Source organism: Lithobates pipiens, unplaced genomic scaffold (assembly GCF_037356315.1).
Source record: "Lithobates pipiens isolate NorthernLeopardFrog02 unplaced genomic scaffold, aLitPip1_a1.2 Scaffold_13, whole genome shotgun sequence".
Classification (NCBI taxonomy): domain Eukaryota; kingdom Metazoa; phylum Chordata; class Amphibia; order Anura; family Ranidae; genus Lithobates; species Lithobates pipiens.
In genome coordinates this window covers 81,189,141-81,211,006 of record NW_027507718.1, presented here as the reverse complement: position 1 = coordinate 81,211,006, position 21,866 = coordinate 81,189,141, and the positions used below count along the sequence as shown (strand labels likewise).

At 42.1% G+C, this 21,866-nt stretch overlaps 1 protein-coding gene across 3 annotated transcripts in view; it reads right to left on the bottom strand.

Moving 5' to 3' along the window:
* Window positions 1-658: 658 nt before the first annotated feature.
* Window positions 659-21,866, bottom strand: part of ACO1 (aconitase 1) — a 93,282-nt gene continuing 72,074 nt past the window's right edge. For all 3 annotated transcript variants that reach the window (XM_077475242.1, XM_077475245.1, XM_077475243.1), the window contains exons 12-21: window positions 21,271-21,406; window positions 17,028-17,112; window positions 15,317-15,473; window positions 11,735-11,859; window positions 10,574-10,678; window positions 8,232-8,374; window positions 4,999-5,146; window positions 4,476-4,598; window positions 2,929-3,120; window positions 659-2,333 (exon numbers count right to left, since the gene is read on the bottom strand). In XM_077475242.1, coding sequence (XP_077331368.1) covers window positions 2,214-2,333; window positions 2,929-3,120; window positions 4,476-4,598; window positions 4,999-5,146; window positions 8,232-8,374; window positions 10,574-10,678; window positions 11,735-11,859; window positions 15,317-15,473; window positions 17,028-17,112; window positions 21,271-21,406 — 1,334 coding nt within the window. In that variant the 3' untranslated portion in view covers window positions 659-2,213. The remainder of the gene's footprint in view (window positions 2,334-2,928; window positions 3,121-4,475; window positions 4,599-4,998; window positions 5,147-8,231; window positions 8,375-10,573; window positions 10,679-11,734; window positions 11,860-15,316; window positions 15,474-17,027; window positions 17,113-21,270; window positions 21,407-21,866) is intronic.

Here is a 21,866-nt window from a genome sequence, read left to right as displayed (position 1 = left end):
GCTAGTATGCCATTTTTTTTTTGGTTAGGGTTTACAACCTCTTTAAGGCCCTGTCTCAGTTGGATTTATGATACTGACAGAATGTATGATCTTTGAAATTCATGATGTGGGTTGTATATGAAATACTGACTCCTGCATACTTAAGGCTGGGTTCCCACTAGTTTGAAATGGATGCTGGTTTCTCCGCATCCAATTCACATGTCAGGAAATTGTGACCGTCTCTCAATGGAACTGGTTCACACATCTCTGGAGCGAATGGCACAGGAGTCCGGTGCGTCCTCAGGTCTGTTTCAGGTCCGAATTCAGCCAAACATTTGGACCGAAATGGTGAACAGGGATGCACCGTCCCCTGGTGTGAGCCGCTCCATATGGCAGTGTGAACCCTGCCTAAAACCAACTTGTGTTACAGACTACCAAATTTAAATAGAATAAAGTTGTTTAAACTGTTTCGGACTCAGTTTACACATTACTGTCACACTGGAGTCTTCAAAAAGGCAAGAGAAGCTTGTAGCTGGTTCAACCATCAAACCAAATCAGTACTGTGTAGGGCTGACCCTTTAACTTACAGATATTTAAACAAACACTCTAAAGCTTTTATTATAAATTAAACACAAATTCTGAAATTAAATAAAAAAAAAAAAATCAGGCAGAACACATCTCCTGAAAATAGATTTATTTTGACAGTTTTTTTTTCTTTTTACAAAGTAATTTGTAAAGATAAAAGGCCTTTAACAGACACATACCTAAGATTTAAAGAAGAAAAAAAACACTGCAAAAGTGTGGAACAGAGGATGTAATCTAGACATACAGAATCAATACATCAATCCTTTCCTAGTATGAACAACTGGGACCTCCAGAATTATTTTGGAGCAAACTGCACTAACCCATAGCAAAACAAATCTCTAGTGACCACAGTACACTGAAATATTGTTTGCTATGGGTTACAATTTTTACACATAGTAACAGCACTTTAAAAATTCCCATTAATCACGTCTATAAGGGAAAGCTTTTGTTTTTACACTGAAAGTGCAATGTTTGGATCATTTTGCCCTGCAGAGCCCTTAACTTGGAACAGTTTGAGCCCAATAAAGATAACCGTATACCTGTAATAATTCAGGTATACTTGAGCAGTTTTTCAGGGTGACAGGGTTGTCTAACACCAAATGTGGGTCCTTGCTGTGCAACATCATATTACAACTTTCTCTTTGCCATTGAGAGCATGCCTACTTTGGGATCTTCCATAAAATTCTGTAAATGAGGAAAAACGTTGATTTTTTCTGTGGCTGGAGAATGGATGGCTCTACACCCTTTTAATCTGTTCTGAGGCCTAGTGGAACACTAAGTGTACAGAATATAACTGGGTACTGACATTTAGCATTTAGCAAATTGGATCATGCTCTGCTGGAGGTTTTGCCTTCCTCTGGATCAACTGTGGGTATAGAATTGGGTATATGGGATTGTATGATATTATTATTATTTTTTTTTTTTGTGGTTGAACTGGATGGACTTGTGTCTTTTTTCAACCTAACTATGTAACTTCAGAAAGTTTAGCAATGGTTTTTGAACTGGGGCTACACCATGTCTAAAAGGAACATGAATGGCAAAGTCAGAGTTTCTCTTTTAAATCTAGGAATAACTGATCAGCATACTTGCAGGGAAGAGTGAACCCCCTCATCCATACGGAGAAAGGGTAGGGGGTAAAGGCAGTAGGTTTCCACGTTTCTCAAATACATGCTATCATTATGTCTATGTTTAATACCAAATTATAATGATTATTGGGGAAACTTGTCATTAAGGCCTCCTCCTGGAACAGCTCTTTACTGTCTTTGGCCAAAAATTACATTCAACAAAGGTATGCTAAACGTCTTATGGTGTATAAGATGCAATAAGTCGTATTTCTTGTCTACACTCTTTAAAAGGGTACCCATAGACAATGGACGGAAGTCATTCATGAAAAAGTAATCTAAACTCTGAAAGTGAATCATTCGGTCAGGCTTATCAGTACTTTTAAAGTACAGACAAGCCAGCCATGAGAAACCAGGCAAAATAAACTTTACTTTCCCATAGGGGTGCCATGAGGTTACCTTTTACAGCTAAGTGATGAATTTATACACGGTATGCTGTCATTTTAGTCTGCAGATGTATTGGGTATCTGATGACCATCATCTAATTTCTATGGGTATCTTTGAAGACAGGTCATCTAAACTTTTATATTAAACCAAGTTAGCCATTTTACGGATCATGTAATTCAGGATGCCTCCATTGCGGTAATACGTGAGCTCCACATCGGTGTCAAATCTCATTAAAGCTTCAAATGTCTTGCCTGTATCAAGCTGTAGAGAAAGAAAATTAACATAGTTTGAGATTTATCCTAGAAACAAGTTATGGCCTATCAAAGCTGAAGCTAAAAAATGTAAGTTTTTTTTCTCATTTGTGTAATGTTAAGGCCATGGTTAGCCATATATATACAGATATCTGTACTAAGAACAGGGTTGATTACGATTGCTAAATGTTATTTATACAAAATAGTTGTCAAAGTCTTACTACAATGCTTTTTAAGTCACTGTCCTAGAACAACAGTTCATATCTAAAGTTCGGATTTACTTCAAGTCAGAGAGCCAAGAAACCAGAATCTGAAAAGGGAATTAGTAGCTGAAGCTCACACATGAGAGGACTAGATCCCTGCCTATGGCTGCTCAGGCCCTCAGTGCTTTCCATACAGGAAATAAATGGTATTTTTCTTCACTATCAAATTTCTAAGAAGATTGGTGGGGGAGTGGAGAAAGGGGTTATAGATAAACATGTAAGGGAGAGGACTTGTTGGCACACATAGGGGGTACCTGGCCATTTACAAAGAAGAAGTACCTGCAGTGACTGCTGCCTACACCAACATACATTAATTATGTTTAAATCACCAAAAGAAAATACCTTTATCTCAACATTCATGCCAGGCCGGAGATCTTTGTCTTCAGGAATAAGAATGGTGTAACGCTCTTTACCAGTGAGTCCTAGTGCCTCTGCATTTTCTCCTGGCAAATACTGTAGAGGGACTATGCCCATTCCAACTAGGTTACTGCGGTGAATGCGCTCATAGCTCTCAGCAAGGACAGCTTTAATACCCTGTAAAACATACACATATTAAATGTGTGTGAGAGTCACACAAACCCTAAAAAAGAACAGTGCTTGGTTATCTATGCAATGCAGCATTTTAAGCCTCATATTGGTATCTTAAATCAGAACTTCAGCCCCTGGATGCACAGAGTCATTTTTTTTCTGTTTACTTTTTTTCTGTCTTTTTGTCCACCTCCAGCTGGCATTCTCTCCTAGGCGAGAACAAAGTATTCAGTGCTGTGAAGGCCCCCTGGGATATGTACATCACATATCAGGAGGGATATGGTGAAAGCAAAGTTCCCCTTTAACCCCTTCCCGCCCAGCCTATTGTAAAATGACAGCTCCGTTGGAGCACTGTTCTTGGAGGATGTCATATGACGTCCTCCCAGAATCTTGCCACCGGCTGAGCTCCGGCACGATTTGTCACTCACCATGTACACCAGAGACAACGAATGACAGATCACTGTACCGGCCCGCTGCTGGTACCATGTGATTGCTGTAGTCAACCACTGCAGATCAATTGACAGTTGTACCCATTGAAAGGCTTTGTTAAATGCCTTTCACTGTGTACTACTGTGATGAGATCTGACTGGTCACAGTCATCACAAGGTACAGACAGGGCCAATCACAGCAAATCTGTACCATGTGATTTGCTGTGGCCAATCACAGCTCTTCACAATAGTAAACACTGTATTAGTAGTTTTCATTCAGAAAAAAAATGGTTGCTTATAACTATAAAATACACAGTTATAAGCAATCAGTGTGCAAAAAAAAAAAAATCCCAATCACCTCCCCAGAGTAGCACGATGTTACTGTGGTAACACTATATTGGTCTGGTTACTGGATGTAAAAAAAATAAAAAAATAAAAAAAATGTACTAATACACAATTAAATTAATTTTTCTTTGTTTTACATACGTTCACCAGTTAGTAGCCCTGATCACCACCACACCAGTCATATGATGACACTGTACTCCAATAGTGACAGTATGTAAATTGTGAAAAATACTTTTTCCAAAAAAACGTGATAAAAAAAAACAAAAACATTTTACACATTCAAAAAACTTGCCATGCCTCTTACTAAATACCTTGGACTGTCTACTTTCCAAAAAGGGGTAATTTGGGGGATATGCATGCGGTTCTGGCATTAGGATTGATTGATTTTCAGATAAATACCATAGTTTGTGGACTCTAACTTTCCTACAGACTAAATAAATATACACTGATTTGCACTATTTTCACCAAAGAAATGTAGAAGTATATATTTCGGCCTAAATTTATAAAGAAAAGCAACTTTCATGTATCTTTTTAGTTTTACTTTTAGTAACGTCATGCTCCATTACATGTCCTACCAAATGCGTTTACCTGCATGAAAGGCCCTTTGGCTGCCCAGTCTCTGGAGCTCCCAGATCCATATTCCTTGCCAGTTAATAGGATTAAATTATGGCCAGCCTGCTGATATCTCTCAGCTGCATCAAATATATCAAGCTAAAAAAAAAAAAAAAAAAGTAATCCAATGATTATAAAAAGGATTCAATTGCACGGTAAGTTTGATTACATATACAGTTCACGAAGCCAAGCCATTTCAAATCAATATGGGGGGGGGGTGAAAAAAAAAAAAGAAGGTAAAAGGGCATATACATTGTTCAACTTATCAAGGAAGTTCCATCAATAGGTTTGAGTTAACAAAGGCACGCCTCATACCAAAATATCACTCATCTTTCACATATCCCTTCCACCCATCTAAAACTGCATTTTCATTCTCCCTCAATGGCATCTGTGGTGCAAGTTTCATAGACTTCTCTGAGAAATATCAGACATAGATAAACGGAGGGAGCATAAATGCAATTTTGTGATTTGCTCACAGTCTGACCTGGGAAGTACTTACCGTTTCATTGGAAGGAAAATGTATAGTTAAAGGAGACTGCTTGTTGATGAACTTGTTAAACAAGCGGATATTGGCAAATGTGCCTCTAGCCATGATAGCATCATTCCCTCTACGTGACCCATACGAATTGAATTCTCTTGGCGTTAAACTGGAAGGAGAGGGACAGGTTACAACAAAACTGTGACATGTTATTCCAAACTTTTTAGGAAATAAGATTTAGATGAATTCTACTTAAAGAGACCTGGTCATAAAATAAGGTTTCTTAAATAGGTGTACTTGCAAAATATGAGAGCTGGTACTTACTACTGTCTGTGCTGTCAGAACACTCCTCTCTTCATTAGAAAGCTTCCATAGGGAAACTGGTAATTCTGGGAGGGTTTATCCAATTATTACATAACATATACCAGAACGAATGAACAAAATAATGAACAGTGTAAAACCTTCCAAAAAAGCAATATTGCAAACAGTTTTATAACAACACAAAAAATATATAAAGTCTCTAAAAGCGGCTGTAAAGGCAGAAGGTTTTTTAATCTGAATGCATTCTATGCAGCCCCCTCACACCTACCTGAGCCCCCTCTCTATCCAGTGATGTCCACGAGTACCGTCCGTGACTCTCTCTCCTGACTGGCTAAGACACAGTAGCGGCGCCATTGGCTCCCGCTGCTGACGAACTCAGTCAATCAGGAGAGAAAGTGGGTGGTGCCAAATTGCAGCTCTATGTCTGAATGGATACACTGAGCTGCAGCTCAGAAGCTTGCTGTGGGGGCACGCAACAGGAGAGGGGCCAGTAGCGCCAGCTAGGAACCCAAGAAGAGGAGGATTCGGGCAGCCCTGTGCAAAACCATTACTTTTTTTTATTAAAATAACAAACAAGACTTTGCAATCACTTTAAGGCCTCAAAGAGTCCATACACCAAACCAGATAAATAGTGCAACACCAGTAGGAATAACACCTATATGAGCTTACCAGATGACTTGACTTGTTAAGAAAAGTCAAATCACGCTTGTGAAGCCACAGTACGTCAGGATCCTCCATCACTCCCTGCTCACACATGCTTAGGCAGACTGAAGCTCTGGGAAGACAGAAAGAAAGAGCGCCACATTCCCATAGTGTAAAATCCTCACCGGGATACTATATTATACTTCTACACAGTAATAAGCACCAGAACAGACAATTTTCACAATGCTTTTTGCAATTGCGCATGCGTGGTGACATCACGACTTCTGGCTCCATCCTACATATGCCTGATGTCATTTCTGACGCAACATGTAGGACAGAGCCAGAATTAGTGACGTCACCATGCATGCACGATCGCAAAAAGCATTATGTGAATTGTAGTCTGTTTTGGTGTCAATTACTGTGTACATTTCTGCTGGCATTTTAAGTATAATAAAATATCCCACCAAGGATTTTACACTATGGGAGCGTGGCGCTCGTTGCTCGTGCTGTCTTCCTGGAGCATCGGTCTGCGTAAGCACATGCAAGTGGGAAATGACAGAGGATGCTGTTGTACAGTGGCTTTATTACCATACTACACAAGCGCGATTTGACTCTTTGCTCACCAAAAGTCACGTCATATGGTAAGCTCAACAGTACAGTGTTTAGGAATAACACCCGGTGCAGTGAACAATGGGTGTTATTCCTAAACAATTAATAGACGTTCACTGAGATCCTATTTGAGTAGAAGGACCTGTTGGTGTTGGACTCTATCTGGTTTGGTGTATGGACTTTTTGTGTCCTTAAAGTGGGGTTCCACCCTAAAGTGGGATTCCACCCTAAAGTGGAACTTCCGCTGATCGGAACCCTCCCCCCCTCCGGTGTCACAATTGGCACCTTTCAGGGGGAGGGGGGTGCAGATACCTCTCAAAGACAGGCATTTACACCCACTTCCGGGCATAGACTCCCACGGGAGTCTATGGCTCTTTCTGTCCCTGCGCGCTGTCTGCTGGGACACACACGGGTCCCAGAGACAGCACGGACAATTCCTATTGCGCTGCACGACTCGCGCATGCGCAGTAGGGAACCGGGAAGTGAAGCCGCTTCGCTTCCCTTCTTGATTCCCTCACCTAGAATGGTGGCGGCAGCAGCCATAAGCTGAGCGAACGATCGGCCTCGGCATCGCTGGACCCCGGGACAGGTGAGTGTCCATTTATTAAAAGTCAGCAGCTGCAGTATTTGTAGCTGCTGGCTTTTAATATTTTTTTCCGCAATGCAGTCCCGCTTTAAGGACTTTTTGTTAATTTAATCTGGTATATGTTATACAATAACTGGATAAGCATGGCTTATCTTGTATATTATACTTTGGTGTGTGTTGTCCTGCACATCTATTCACCGCTGCTTACTCACTTAGCATTTTGGTGCCAGTTGCGCAGTATTTTCTATTTATTTTAATTCTAGGAGGGTTGATCTCCTGGGTCCTCCACCGCTCCGCTCATTACAGGATACAGCAGTGACATGGTGGTCAGCAAGTAGGAACCAGTGGAAGCCGTGGGAAACCCTGGTGGATTGACATTCTAGGAAGAGTTTGCCTGTGGACATTACAGGAAGATTTCTACTGAATGGGACAATATCCTGGCAGAGGGAAGGGTAAGTATTCCCTCATTTATTTTGCAGGTGTAGGACATTTTTATTTCACGACAGGGCCGATTTAAATATTTTGAAAGTTGATGAAGGAAAGCTTAGTATAAAAGGCTGCTAATACTGGTCTGCTCTCCTGAAATTTCCAGTTAGCTAGTTGTCATGCTAATCCAGTGGCTCAGTACTTTGAGTTACGGACTTAAAACATGTGTGTAGATCAGGATTTCAGACTTTAACTTCATACTAGTTTCGAATCAATGTTTTGAAGCCAGAGGTAGTCAGGTAACCAGCGTCAGAAGGTGGTCCGCAAAAGCAGCCTCCGCATTTCTCTGCGTACAGATTTTCTTTAAAGCAAAATTCTATTCAACTTTTAGAGAATGGGTGATCAATTCCTATACCATGTACCAGCATACTTGGGTTCCATTCTATGACCTTCTGAGTTCAATCTCTTTAGTCTGGGCATTGAAAAATGTCAAAAATATTTGGCCCAACACTTATCACAGATAAAGTAAGCTGTAGAACAGGAAGACATAGCCAAGTAAACTGTGGGATCTCTTCGGACTACATGCAGGGGACAAAAACCAGGCCTAAGATCACATCAAACACCTCATGCATGATGCTAAGCAGCTAAACTGCGACTGCTTCTTTCTTACCCACGAGTGGTTAAAAAGCGAGCAGCAGGGCTATTTCTTGCAATATTCCCAGCAGGAGAAATGTGGTCAGTAGTTACAGAATCCCCCAGGTTTAGGAGGACATAGGCATCCTTGATGGGTTTCGGTGGCACAAGTTCCATGGTCTAAAGAAAAACACAAGAGGATTAATTAATTAAGCTATAATACATTATTTGCCATAATAATTTTCAGCCATGTGTCTGTTCTTTTTTTTGTCTCCAACAGTCCTTGCTAAACATAACATTATTAAATAATGATCATTGCAGCTTAGTGAATTACACCTGATAAGAAACATATCTAGAGCACGTGGGTAGATTTACTAAAGCACTAAAGAATCTGGTGCAGCTGTGCATGATAGCCAATCAGCTTCTAACCTCAACTTGTTCAAAGCGGATTAGTTTCCATGCATAAGTGAGCCCGATTTTGCACTCTCCAGTTTTAGTAAATAAACCCTACACAGTGCATTACAGCACTAGCTCTACTGACAGAAATGACTGTTCCTAAAAGTAATTGTTTTTTTTACTATTTTATATAATAAATCATTCAAAACAATGGAAGAATCACAGTATCCAGATAAAGTTACCTTCAAATAATATATTGGTGACACTAACTCCTACCTACCACACTAGTCTTAATTTCTGTGCTTTTAAATAAATCTATGGAGAAATGTGGGGGCTATTCATGGTGACTTGTATTTTAAGGAGCATGCTTAAAGCGGTAGTAAACCCGCTATTTTTTTATTTATTTTTTTAACACCTGCAAAGCAAAAGGCATAATGAGCTAGTATGCACCGCATACTAGCTCATTATGAAATACTTACCTTAGAACGAGGCCCCGACATCTGGCACGATCCACGCCGAGGGAGCTGACATGCTCCCTCGGCGTTTCTTACGGGTATCGCGGCTCCGGCGCTGTGAGTGGCTGGAGCCGCGATATCGTCACTCCCGCGCATGCGCGCGGGAGATTTCTTTCTGGCCGCCGGCCACTGCCGGATTTTCAGGCCGAGAATCTCCTCGTGCGCATGCGCCGCTGCAGTCAGCGGCGCATACCGAGGGGAATATCTCCTAAACCGTACAGGTTTAGGAGATATTTTTTTTACCTACAGGTAAGCCTTATTATAGGCTTTCCTGTTGGTAAAAGTTACAAAAAAGGGTATACAACCACTTTAACCGCTTGTCTACCAGCCACCGTCATTATACTGCGGCAGGTTGGCACGGCTGCGCGAATCACCATAGGTGGAGGTCAGCTGCTTTAAGAGCTATAGTGGGCGCGTGCCCAAGGTTCAACATTGGAGCCGATGCATGTGGCTGGCGGCCGTGATGACCGCCGGCCACCTGCGATCGCTGCATTGAGAGCTAGAACAGGGATCTGTGTATATAAACAAACAGATCCCCGTTCTGACAGAGGAGTAGAGAGATTAGTTGTTCCTAGTGATCAGAAACAGCGATCTTTCTCCTCCTCCAGTCATTACACTTCTCCCAGTTAGAAACACCTTCCTAGGGAACACTTAACCCCTTGATCGCCCCCTAGTGTTAATCCCTTCCCTGCCTGTAACACAGTAATCAGTGGCTATTTTTAGCTCTGATCGATGTATAAATGTCAATGGTCCCAAAAAAGTTTCAAAAGTGTTCGATCCCCTCTGGCGCAATGTCGCAGTTCCGCTAAAAATTGCAGATCACTGGCATTACTAGTAAAAAAATAAATAATAATAATAATAATAAAAATGACAAATCTATCCCTATTTTTTACCAAAAATATGTAGAAGAATACATAGTGGCCTAAACTGATGTCTTCATTTTATTTTGGGGATATTATAGCAAAAAGGAAAAAACTTTTTTCCTCCAAAATTGTCACTTTTTTTGTTTATAAACACAAAAAATAAAAACCGCAGAGGTGATCAAATACCCCCAAAGAAAGCTCTATTTGTGGGGGGAAAAAAAAGGATATACCATTTGTTTGGATAGAACGTCACACAACCACGCAATTGTCAGGTAAAGCGACGCAGTGACGCATCACAAAAAACGGCCTGGTCAGGAAGGGGGCAAATCCTTCTGGTCCTTAAGTGATTAACAGCTGTCACTTATTGTACTACTTAGTGAGGCACTAATCTGGAACCGGCATGGGCAAATCAGATGCCCAGACACTCCACTGGATCCATGCTTTTTCACCATTAGCCACTCACTAAGTGAAAGGAAGGATTAGGAAGATAGCCGCAGATCCTAAACCTTTAAAAACAAGTCAGCAGAGCAGTTCCCAAACTTCCACCCTGACCTTATTTCATGTATGAAAACAAAAACCATGTCAGGAAATTAAATTACACATACCAAGTTGTCGAAGAACGGAGGGGATTTGATGTAGGTTGAATTGCTATCCCAAGGATATAACTGATCAGTTGGTGCTTTCAAATTATTCCAGCTTTCGTTTACTTTCTGCAAATACAATTTACTATAGGTGAGTGCATTTTTTGTGCAAAAAGGTTAGCATTAATCTTTGGGTCTGTTCTTTTGACCAGAGCCACATTTACAGTTTAGGGTGACCACGCGGCCACCAATGACTGTCCACTTGTTTTTTCTGTTTCATCGAGATTAAGTCAGAGTCAAAAGTCAGGGTATTTTACATATGATAAAAGAGCAAAATGCATAATGCAATGCACAAGAAAGGTCCATAAAGACATGGATGAGCGAGTTTGGGGTGAAGAAACTTAAATGGCCTGAACAGAGTCCTGACCTCAGCCCAATAGAACACCTTTGGGATGAATTAGGCCAGAGACTGTGAGCCAGGCCTGCTTGTCTAACATCAGTACCTGACCTTACAAATGCGCTTCTGGAAGAATGGTCAAACATTCCCATAGACACACTCCTAAACCTTGTGGACAGCTTTCCTAGAAGAGTTGAAGCTGTTATAGCTGCAAAGGGTGCGCCAACTCAATATTGAACCCTACAAACTAAGACAGGGATACCATTACAGTTCATGTGCGTTTAAAGACAGGCATCCCAGTACATTTGACTATATAGTGTATACACCATCTGTCAATCAGCATGAATGTTTGTGAATAATATGAAACAATTGTATCTGTAGAAATGTTGTTTATCAAGGCTCAAAAAATGTGTGGACTTTTCCGTTCTGGCTTTTTGCTTTAAAAAAAATCTAAATTATTTCTGGGCCCTACTAGGAGTTTAACAAACACAATAAATAACACACATGTACCGCTGTGATCGCCAGTTCTTCCTGATATTAAAAATATCAGCAGCTATGCATTACCATTTACCACCTAATGAAAGCCCAATTTGTCTTTAAAAAACAAGTTATAATCCACCTGGATACACAAAATATTTGCGATATGTACAGTTTTACTAACACATGTCATAGTTGCAAAGCTTTAATGGATTAATTTCTATTTTGTGCTTGGAGTATGGAGTTTTTGTAAGGATGGAAGATAATTTCATGCCAAAACATAAAGACGACATAAAATTTAATTAAAATACCTCAATTTTTTCATAGACTTCTTTGAACATTCCTGGGATAACATATTTGCGCTCTACAGCCTGTATTTCATCTCTGGTGGGCCAAATATCTCTGAGGAATACGGGTTTTCCATCAGCATTATTGCCTGTAAGAAACAGTACTGAACATTAACAGATTGAACATTCTCAGGAATTGCTCTGCTATTCAAATTTTCTTGGCACTAGCTTTTTTTCAATGCATTTGTGGTCCTCTATAAATCTATTTAAAATGTCCCCTCTCTTATAGAAAAATGTCAGGAACTTGATTCAGTGAAGCACTAGTAGAATATGTGCACCAGAAAGCACTATAAGTTTCAAAGGAAAACTCCAAAATCTTATCTTTCCAGATACTGGAGTGTCTCCACATCTGTGAACAAGTGTCCCTAAGAAAACACAATGGCTACCATATACTTTTAAAGCAGCTAATGGTAGGGCTTCATAAACCAGTTTCAGATGCCTGGTTTGCCATCAAACCTGATAGATGAGATGGCTAGACAAGTGCTTCCTAAAGCCTTGCAAATGCACCAGGATGACAAGCATGCACTAGTGCTACATTTCCTAAGAAAAGCAAAAAAATAAGTGCCCCACACCAGGTGATACAGCCTTAATGGGTTATAACTTACATTAAAAGAACGAATGTGTGAAATTTAACACAATACAAATGCAAATGCACTGGACCAAAAGTTGGACATCATAGATGAAAATCTGATTTTATTTGTAGTTATATCAGATTTTTCTTTCTGCTGCTAACATATGGGCATGTTAAAGTGATTGTATGGTTTTTTTTTTGTTTTGTTTTTTAAATAACAAACATGTCATACTTATCTTCACTGTGCAGCTCGTTTTGCACAGAGTGACCCTGAACCTAGTCTTCTAGGGTCCTCCGGCAGCTCCCCACATCAGATAACCCCTAGGAGAAGAGTTCTCCCGAGGGGGTTACCTTGCGGGTGCGCTCCCGAGTCCAGCATTCGGCGTCCATAGACACCGAATGTATGACTTGGCCTTGCCCCCATGTCATTGGATTTGATCGACAGCAGTGGGTACCAATGGAAATCACTGCCAGGTGTTTTTTCACCTTAATGCATAGGAACAAACCTTTACAACCCCTTCATGCCTAAGCCTTTTTCTGACACTTGTTGCCTACAAGCTAAAATCTGTATTTTTTGCTAGAAAATTACTTAAAGCGGAGGTCCACCCTAAAGTGGACCTCCGCTCATCGGAACCCTCCCCCCCTCCGGCGCCACAATTGGCACCTTTCAGGGGGGAGGGGGGTGCAGATACCTGTACAGTACAGGTATTCTGCACCCACTTCCGGGATAGCTCTCTGCGGAAAGGGGCGTATATTACGCCCCTTTCCGCAAGTGCCCCGCTGCCTGCTGGGGAAACACACAGATCCCAGAGGCAGCGGGGACCGTCCTTATTGCGCAGCGCGATTCGCGCATGCGCAGTAGGGAACCGGGAAATTAAGCCGAAAGGCTCCATTTCCGGATTTCCATACCCAAGATGGCGGTGGCAGCACCCGACATACGATCTACAGATCGGCTTCGGGTGCCGACATCGCGGGCGCGCTGGACGGGTAAGTGTCACTATTTTAAAAGTCAGCAGCTGCAGTATTTGTACCTGCTGGCTTTAAAAAAAAAAAAAAAAACGCGGAGTCCAGGTGGACTCCCGCTTTAAAACCCACAAACATATAGCGTTTTTTTTTTTTTTAAATCTGGCACCTTTAAGACTAGAGTAAATCGGAAGTGATGTCATTACATCATTTCTGGATTACTAGATCCACCACCCAATCAAAGCAGATTGTGGCTTTGTTCGGGTCTCTGGCCAGCTAGCGGATGTGCCAGCATGGCTAGTCGCTTGGACCTCCTGGTCCCGGGTGAACCACGGAAGGCAGCGCGACGTTCACTCCCATTGCTTGTGATAATGATCAAGCAGCTGCTTAGCCGCATCGATTGTTATCATGAGAAAGCCAACTGTCGGCTCTAAAAACTGTACCAGGGTGAATCTGCAGCCATCACCCCAGTACAACCACTTGAAGCCAAAGGCCACATATTTGCGTTACGTGGATGTGAAGGAGTTAATATCATTTGTCAGCAGGTCACATCACGTTGCTTCTGACAAATTGTGTTTTTTTTTTTATATGTAATGGGATATGATCAATTGTGAATTTTGTAAAATACAGACACGCTTTAATGTTTTCAGGTTTCATCTTTCAAAAAAAAAAAAAAAAAAAGAGAACAGTATAGAACAGTGATGGCGAACCTTGGCACCCCAGATGTTTTGGAACTACATTTCCCATGATGCTCACCTACACTGCAGAGTGCAGGAGCATCATGGGAAATGTAGTTCCAAAACATCTGGGGTGCCAAGGTTTGCCATCACTGGTATAGAACTACAAATATTTACTTTGGGTACAATAAAAGTATTTTTTACACGCTTATACCTATTACAGTAACAGTGTAACTTAGATATGTGTCCTTCAGATTTCTTAACTACAATGTTACTGTAATAGTCTGTAAACATGTCAGAAATGCCTTTATTTCAATCAAAGTAAATATGTACAGTAAAACCTTGGTTTGAGAGCCTTTTGCAAGACAAGCAAAATTTAACATTTTGATTTGATATACAAGCGATGTCTTGATATACAAGTGTCATGGCACAACTGAGTATAAAAAAAGAAGAGGCACTTCTAAGTGTAGCATTACAGTTACATTTACTGAAGGTACAACATATTGTACCTGGGGCGCTTTGCAGGTGCTACAGCGCTAAAAATAGCGCCTGCAAAGCGCCCTGAAAGAGCCACTCCTCACACTTCAGTGTGAAAGCCCTCGGGGCTTTTACACTGAAGAGGTGCGCCTGTAGGATGGTAAAAAAAAAAGTCCTGCTAGCAGGATCTTTGGAGCGGTGAAGGAACGATGTGTATACCGCTCCTTCACCACTCCTGCCCATTGAAATGAATGGGGCAGCGCAGCGATACTGTCGGCAAAGCGCCGTTGCCGCAGCGATTTGCGGTGGTTTTAACCCTTCCTCGGCCGCTAGCAGGGGGGTAGAACCGCCCGATAGCGGCCGAATAGCGCTGCTAAAATGGCACTTGAAATATTGCCGTTTTACCACCGATGCCGCACCAGCCCCATTGTGAAAGGGGCCCTATACTCTGTAGCTCCTGCTGGATTTTGCTTCTAATCCCCTTGTGGAGGCTTCCATTTGTGGATGAACATTTTATTGTTACACAACCTGGTCACATTGCTATAATCTTTTTATCTGGACTATAAACTGAAGAATTTATGAATAAATGGTTGTGGAACAAATCATTTGAGTTTCCATTATTTCTTATGGGGGAAATTCGCTTTGATATACAGTATAGGTACTTTGGATTACAAGCATATTTCTGGAACGAATTATGCTCGCAATCCAAGGTTTTACTGTAGTTTTATACTGATTTTTTTGGGTAAAAAGCCCAAATGGGATGTATACAGCAAAACAGAGTCCTAAACTTGTGCAGTTAAGTGGAATATATATATATATATAAAAAAAAAAAAAAATAGAAAAGAAATTAGTTCTTACCCAGTGGTTCTGTCTCAAAGTCAATTCTGACAGTCCCAGCTATGGCATAGGCAATGACAAGAGGTGGAGAAGTTAGGTAATTTGCACGAGTATTTGGGTGAACACGGCCTTCAAAATTTCTATTACCAGATAACACACCTACAGCAACTAAGTCTCCCTGGGGAAAGAGGAAAAACATTTTAGTTGCCAAATAAGAGCAATTGTAAAATGGTCGATACAGAAAAACCTAAACCAACACACTGCATTTTCGGACTTTTAAATTGCTTCATAATTTGACACAATATTTAAAAACATCACTGTAACGGCTCCCCTAATATAAAGGGGGTTAACGCCGTTTGCGATGTTCCCTCTCCGAGACACACATCCAATCGGTACCAATATCCACAGTTAAACGACCCTTTCCTATAGGAGCCGATCCCTCTGGCGAAAAGACGAGACGCACTCGGTCTCTGCTGTAGTAGGAATGACTTTTATTAAAAACCAATATTGTATTTTTATACACAATTCCAGGCACATGCTTTAACATGAACAAGAGCCCAGCTCCACCCACACATCCCAAGACGTCTGCTGTGCTTCAAACGATCCTACCCAATACACATCTTTTCACAAAGGGTTAGCAGCCAGTCTGTCTGGCACTTTACACTACACACAAGGATAGACTTAAATGAACAATAGAAATGCAAAACAACTTAATTCCTCACAACAATGACACTTAACCCCCACATACAGTATACAATGTATTATACAGCCTTGAATATGGCTATCACAGACCATATCGGGGGTTTCTTTTATTCACCCTGTGTCCAAAGTGACCCCACTGTCACAATCACTATATAGCATTTGCAGACATTCAAATGTCAAAGCCCTTGTGTAGATGAGCATTTGGAGCATGTCTGACATCTTCCGCCTGGCTGCCATTGCTGACCACCCTATTGAAAATGCCAGCTGCCTTGAGGTTTCTGGGTTCAGTGATTTCTGAATCACATAAAAACGGATGTAAACAAAATGAAAAACAACAAAAAGGCATAATGTGCTAGTATGCATCAGATACTAGCACTTGGTCACCGCTGAGAGGGCCAACATCTTCTCCTGTCCTTTCTTCTGGGATCATGGGCTCCAGCGCTGTGAGTGGCCGGAGCCATGATGACATCACTCCCGCACGTGCGCACTGGAGCACTCGGTTCTGGCAAGAAGCTCTGAAGTTCCAGCACAGTAAGCCGGACCTTCAGAGAGCAAGCACCACTGATGTCAGTGGCTGCATGCAGGGCGAATATTCATTTTACCTACAGGTAAGCCTTATTATAGGCTTACCTGTAGATTAAAAAAAAAAAAAAAAAAAAATCACAAAACTGAGTTTAAAACCACTTTAAATGGAAAAGGTATTTTAGCTGATGAAGAATGGAATCCTTATCTGCACACTCACTGAAGGTCAGTGACCAAAGATCAATATATATTTCATGAAAATTTTGCTATACTATGCTGCTTGGTCATATTTTTGCCTACTTTTGCAGTGGGTAACTTACAGCTGCTCCTTTTTCTTCCAGTGTAGTACATGCCTAGTGTTTCCTTGAAAAACTTGGATCAGCATAAATTGCCCCATTATGCACTCTGCATTTTTAATACATTTTGTTGAAGTACATCGAAGTCCCTTTAGATTTTGATGGACCAAGGAAATAAAGCGTGTATGAATTAAGTTAATATCATACTGTACCTGAGTAATGGCTTCTACAACAGAGTCAGGTAAGGGGCCACTGTTTCCAATGCAAGTCATACATCCATATCCTACAACATCAAATCTGAGCAGGAAAATCACAATTATGTGCTGAATAAATGCAAAACATAAAATTGACAAACTATTTCAGAAGCAGAACTATGAGCACAGCATTTCCTCAGGACAAAATTACAACCCTCTGTATAAGCAAATAAAGCTATGCAAATAAAACAAAAAGTGGAGTACTGAGAACTACCTTCCTTATCAGGTCCAGGGACATAATTACAGAGCTTTTTGTCTGCTGGAACAGGGAGCAGAACTTTTCTTTCTTTATAGCTTGTTTTATGCAGCTGCACTCCCGCAGAGTCAGCTTGTGACCGCACAAGTCGATACAGCTCTTATAGTGGAAAAATGAATTCAAAATCTCTGGTCTCCAATCAGAGATGTCGAAAGAATGTGAGCAAGGGGACTATCACGGGGCACATACATCAGTTACCGTATATACTCTAGTATAAGCCGAGATTTTCAGCCCCTTTTTTTAGGCTGAAAGTGCCCCCCTCGGCTTATACTCGAGTCACGGAGATCAGGTAGACAGACGGCGGCCATTCCACTATTCAAAAGCCGCGCCTCCCTGTCTGTGATAGGCGGAACACTCAATTTCCCAGCAGTCAGTGTTCCACCTATCACGGACATCCGCTCATCCTCATACTACGGACGAGGATGAGAGGATGTCCGTGATAGGCGGAACACTGACTGCTGGGAAATTGAGTGTTCCGCCTATCACAGACAGAGAGGCACGGCTTTTGAACAGTGGAATGGCCGCCGTCTGTCAGACGAGGAGGAGAGGTGCGGCATGGCACACAGAGGCTGCAGATTGGCACAGGTAGGCAGGGATGGACACAGGGATGGACGGGACACAGCGATGGACGGGACACAGCGATGGACACAGGGATGTCTCACCCTCGGCTTATACACGAGTCAATACGTTTTCCCAGTTTTTTTGTGGTAAATTAGGGGCCTCGGCTTATATTCGGATCGACCTATACTCGAGTATATACGGTAAATCAATATGAAAAAAAGCAATATTCCATAAAAATGATTTATTGAAAATACAAAGTATTACAGCTTCGGGTAAATATCACATTTTCATAAGGGGAGGTGAGGTAAATCGACTAGTTTCGCTTCTCAGCTTCTTCAGGATATTACCTACATCTAAAAGATACATCAGTTTAATAATGAATATAAAAACGAGGGAAGCCTTAATCACATAGCAATGCATATAACAATTCGATACAGGAGACAATTATATAACATACAGTGAGAGTGTGGTCTTACCTCTCTAGCCCTATCCCTACGTCAACCAAAGCCTCAATTGGGGGGGAAGGAAATAGGATCTTTCCCGGCGACTGGGAGGGGGATTCTACCCCAAGTGCCGACTTATATCCAGACAAGGTAATTTTAATTGTTTTTTATTTATTATTTATTTAGAAAGAAGAAAAGGGGGAATGATGGTAGATGCAAAAATAGAAAAGCATGTGGGAAAGGTAACGAAGGGGGAAATCAATCCCAAGAAATGATTAAAGGGTGAGACATTACACGCCCAGCAACCAAGCTTAGAAAACCACCACTGTGGTAGAAATCTTGCAGCGGATTAATATGATCCATCTATTAAACCCATCACCATATCAGGGGTTGATTTCCTCCTTCATTACCTTTCCCACGTGCTTTTCTATTTTTGCATCTACCATCACTCCCCCTTTTCTTCTTTCTAAATAAATAATAAATAAAAAACAATTAAAATTACCTTGTCTGGATATAGGTCGGCACTTGGGGTAAAATCCCCCTCCCAGTCACCGGGAAAGATCCTTTTTCCTTCCCCCCCAATTGAGGCTTTGGTTGACGTAGGGATAGGGCTAGAGAGGCAAGACCACACTCTCACTGTATGTTATATAATTGTCTCCTGTATCGAATTGTTATATGCATTGCTATGTGATTAAGGCTTCCCTCGTTTTTATATTCATTATTAAACTGATGTATCTTTTAGATGTAGGCAATATCCTGAAGAAGCTGAGAAGCGAAACTAGTCGATTTACCTCACCTCACCTTATGAAAATGTGATATTTACCCGAAGCTGTAATACTTTGTATTTTTAATAAATAGTTTTTATGGAATATTGCTTTTTTTCATATTGATTTAACTGATGTATGTTCCCCCATGATAGTCCCCTTGCTCACATTCTTTCGACATCTCTGATTGGAGACCAGAGATTTCGAATTAATTTTTTCAGTTAAACTGGGATGAGGGTGCACTTTGATATTGGATACTTTATATATGTTCTTTCTTTAATGTGAGGCCGTTCATTATCTACAGCTCTTATAGTGCCGCCTGCAGCCTTAAAGTGGGAGCTCCGCCGTTTATTTTATTTTTTAAAGTCAGCAGCTACAAATACTGCAGCTGCTGACTTTTAAAACATAGACAATTACCCGTCCATTGCGCCTGCGATATAAGCACCCAAAGCCGATCTGTTGCTCGACTCTCGGGTGCTGCCGCTGCCATCTTGGGTATGGGAATCAGGAAGTGAAGCCGGTCCCTGCTGTCTCTGGGATCCGTGCGTTTCCCAGCAGACAGCGGGGGCCTGCAGGAAGTGGCGTAAATACCAGAGGATTCTGCGGATATCTATGCCCGGAAGTGGGTGCAGATACCTGTATTATACAGGTATCTGTACCCCTCTCCCCCCTGAAAGGTGCCAATTGTGGCGGGGGGGGGGGGAGTTTCCGATGAGTGGAAGTTCCACTTTGGGGTGGAACTCCGCTTTAAGAGACTGGAGGGCAGAGAGATATCAGCTGCCTCTCCCTGTAGCAGACCGGATGTTCCTGTGAGGAAGAGGCGCTGTGTGGTGTTCTGTCCTGAGATTCTTGACTTTTCACTGCATGAGGAATACTACCGTATATACTCGAGTATAGGCCGACCCGAATATAAGCCGAGGCCCCCAATTTACCCCCAAAAAACTGGAAAAAATTATTGACTCGTGTATAAGCCGAGGGTGAGACATGCCTGTCCATCCCTGTGTGTCCGTCCATCCCTGTGGGTCCATCCATCCCTGTGTGTGTGTCCATGCATCCGTGTGTGTGTGTGTGTGTGTCCATGCATCCGTGTGTGTGTGTGTGTGTGTGTGTGTGTGTGTGTGTGTGTGTGTGTGTGTCCGTGCAGCCTACCTGTGTCCAGCCTGCCTGTGTCCGTCCAGCCTGCGTCCCGTCCAGCCTGCGTCCCGTCCCGGCCCGGCCCGTCCCGGCCCGGCCCGCCCCCGGCCCGTCCCGGCCCGGCCCGGCCCGTCCCGGCCCGGCCCGAGCCTCCGTCCTTCAGCTCTTCGTCGGCGGCCATTCTAGGATTCAAAAGCCGCGCCTCCGTGATAGGCGGAACACTCAATTTCCCAGCAGCCTGTGTTCCGCCTATCACGGGCATCGTCTCATCCTCGTCCGTAGTACGAGGATGAGACGATGCCCGTGATAGGCGGAACACAGGCTGCTGGGAAATTCAGTGTTCCGCCTATCACAGGCGAAGGCGGAGCCGGAGGCGCGGCTTTTGAATTCTAGAATGGCCGCTGTCTGTCTGCTCGACACGCTGATCGAGCGGGCAGACAGCGATGACTCGAGTATAAGCCGAGGGGGGCACTTTCAGCCTCAAAAAAGAGGCTGAAAATCTCGGCTTATACTCGAGTATATACGGTAAGTACATTGATTTTGACAATTATTTAAACTGTCAGTGTTGCTGCTTGATGAATATTTGGGCTGCACGGCTGTCTATTAATGCTGCTGCCAGGATATGGGGATGTCCAATAATGCTGCCTGGATAGTGGGCTGCCTCTTGCTGGACACTGGGCACTGTCTCTTGCTGGACACTGGGCACATCTGGAAATGCACCAGCTTATTTTGGTAAGCACTGTATATTTCTAATGTTTTGTACACTTTACTGCATTGCTTTTTATTAAAAAATTCCATACAAATTACCTTGTTTATCCCCCAAATTATATTTAGTTCCCTGTTCTCAAAAGGGGGCAGTACTAGGTGTGTTGGGGTGGAGACAGGGGTGGTTCTAGAGGTGGAGACAGGTGTGACCCAAGAGAGGGGGATGACTTCCTGGGCCTTTTCTCTGAGAAAAAAAAAAATCCCTGCACATTTATATAGGTGGTACCTTCTATTTTAATACCCCATTTTGCAAAGACACTCAGTTTCCAGACTCTTACCCAAGCGTGGAAAGATAAGGCATAACCCCACTATCCCGGAGGTAGTATGTCACAACACCACTGCCAGGGGACAAGCTTGTCTTGATGTAAGGTTTCACTGTCAGGCCAGCTTCTACAGCTTTTTTGGCTAGTAATCCTAGGAGTAGAATAAATGACAGATGAAATAATCAATTAGATTCTGTACATATTCTGTACATTGTCAAGCATTACTTATTCTTAAAGTGGTTCTAAATTCAAAAGATTTTCTACCTTCATGCATTTTATGCAATAATGTAAAAAAAAAAAAACGGGGGTTACTAATGCACAAACCAAAACGGTGATAATACTCCAAGCACTACAGGCATACCCCACTTTTAAGTACACAATGGGGTTTATTTACTAAAGCTAGAAAGTGCAAAATCAGGCTCCCTTCTGCATAGAAACCAATGAGCTTCCAGGTTGTATTACCAAAGCTTTATTGAACAAGCTGGGGTTAGAAGCTCATTGGTTTCTATGCAAAAGTGAGCCTGATTTTGCACTTTCCAGCTTTAGTAAATAAACCCCATTGTGTACATAAAAGTGGGGTATGCCTGTAATTGAGTAGATACCAACAGAAA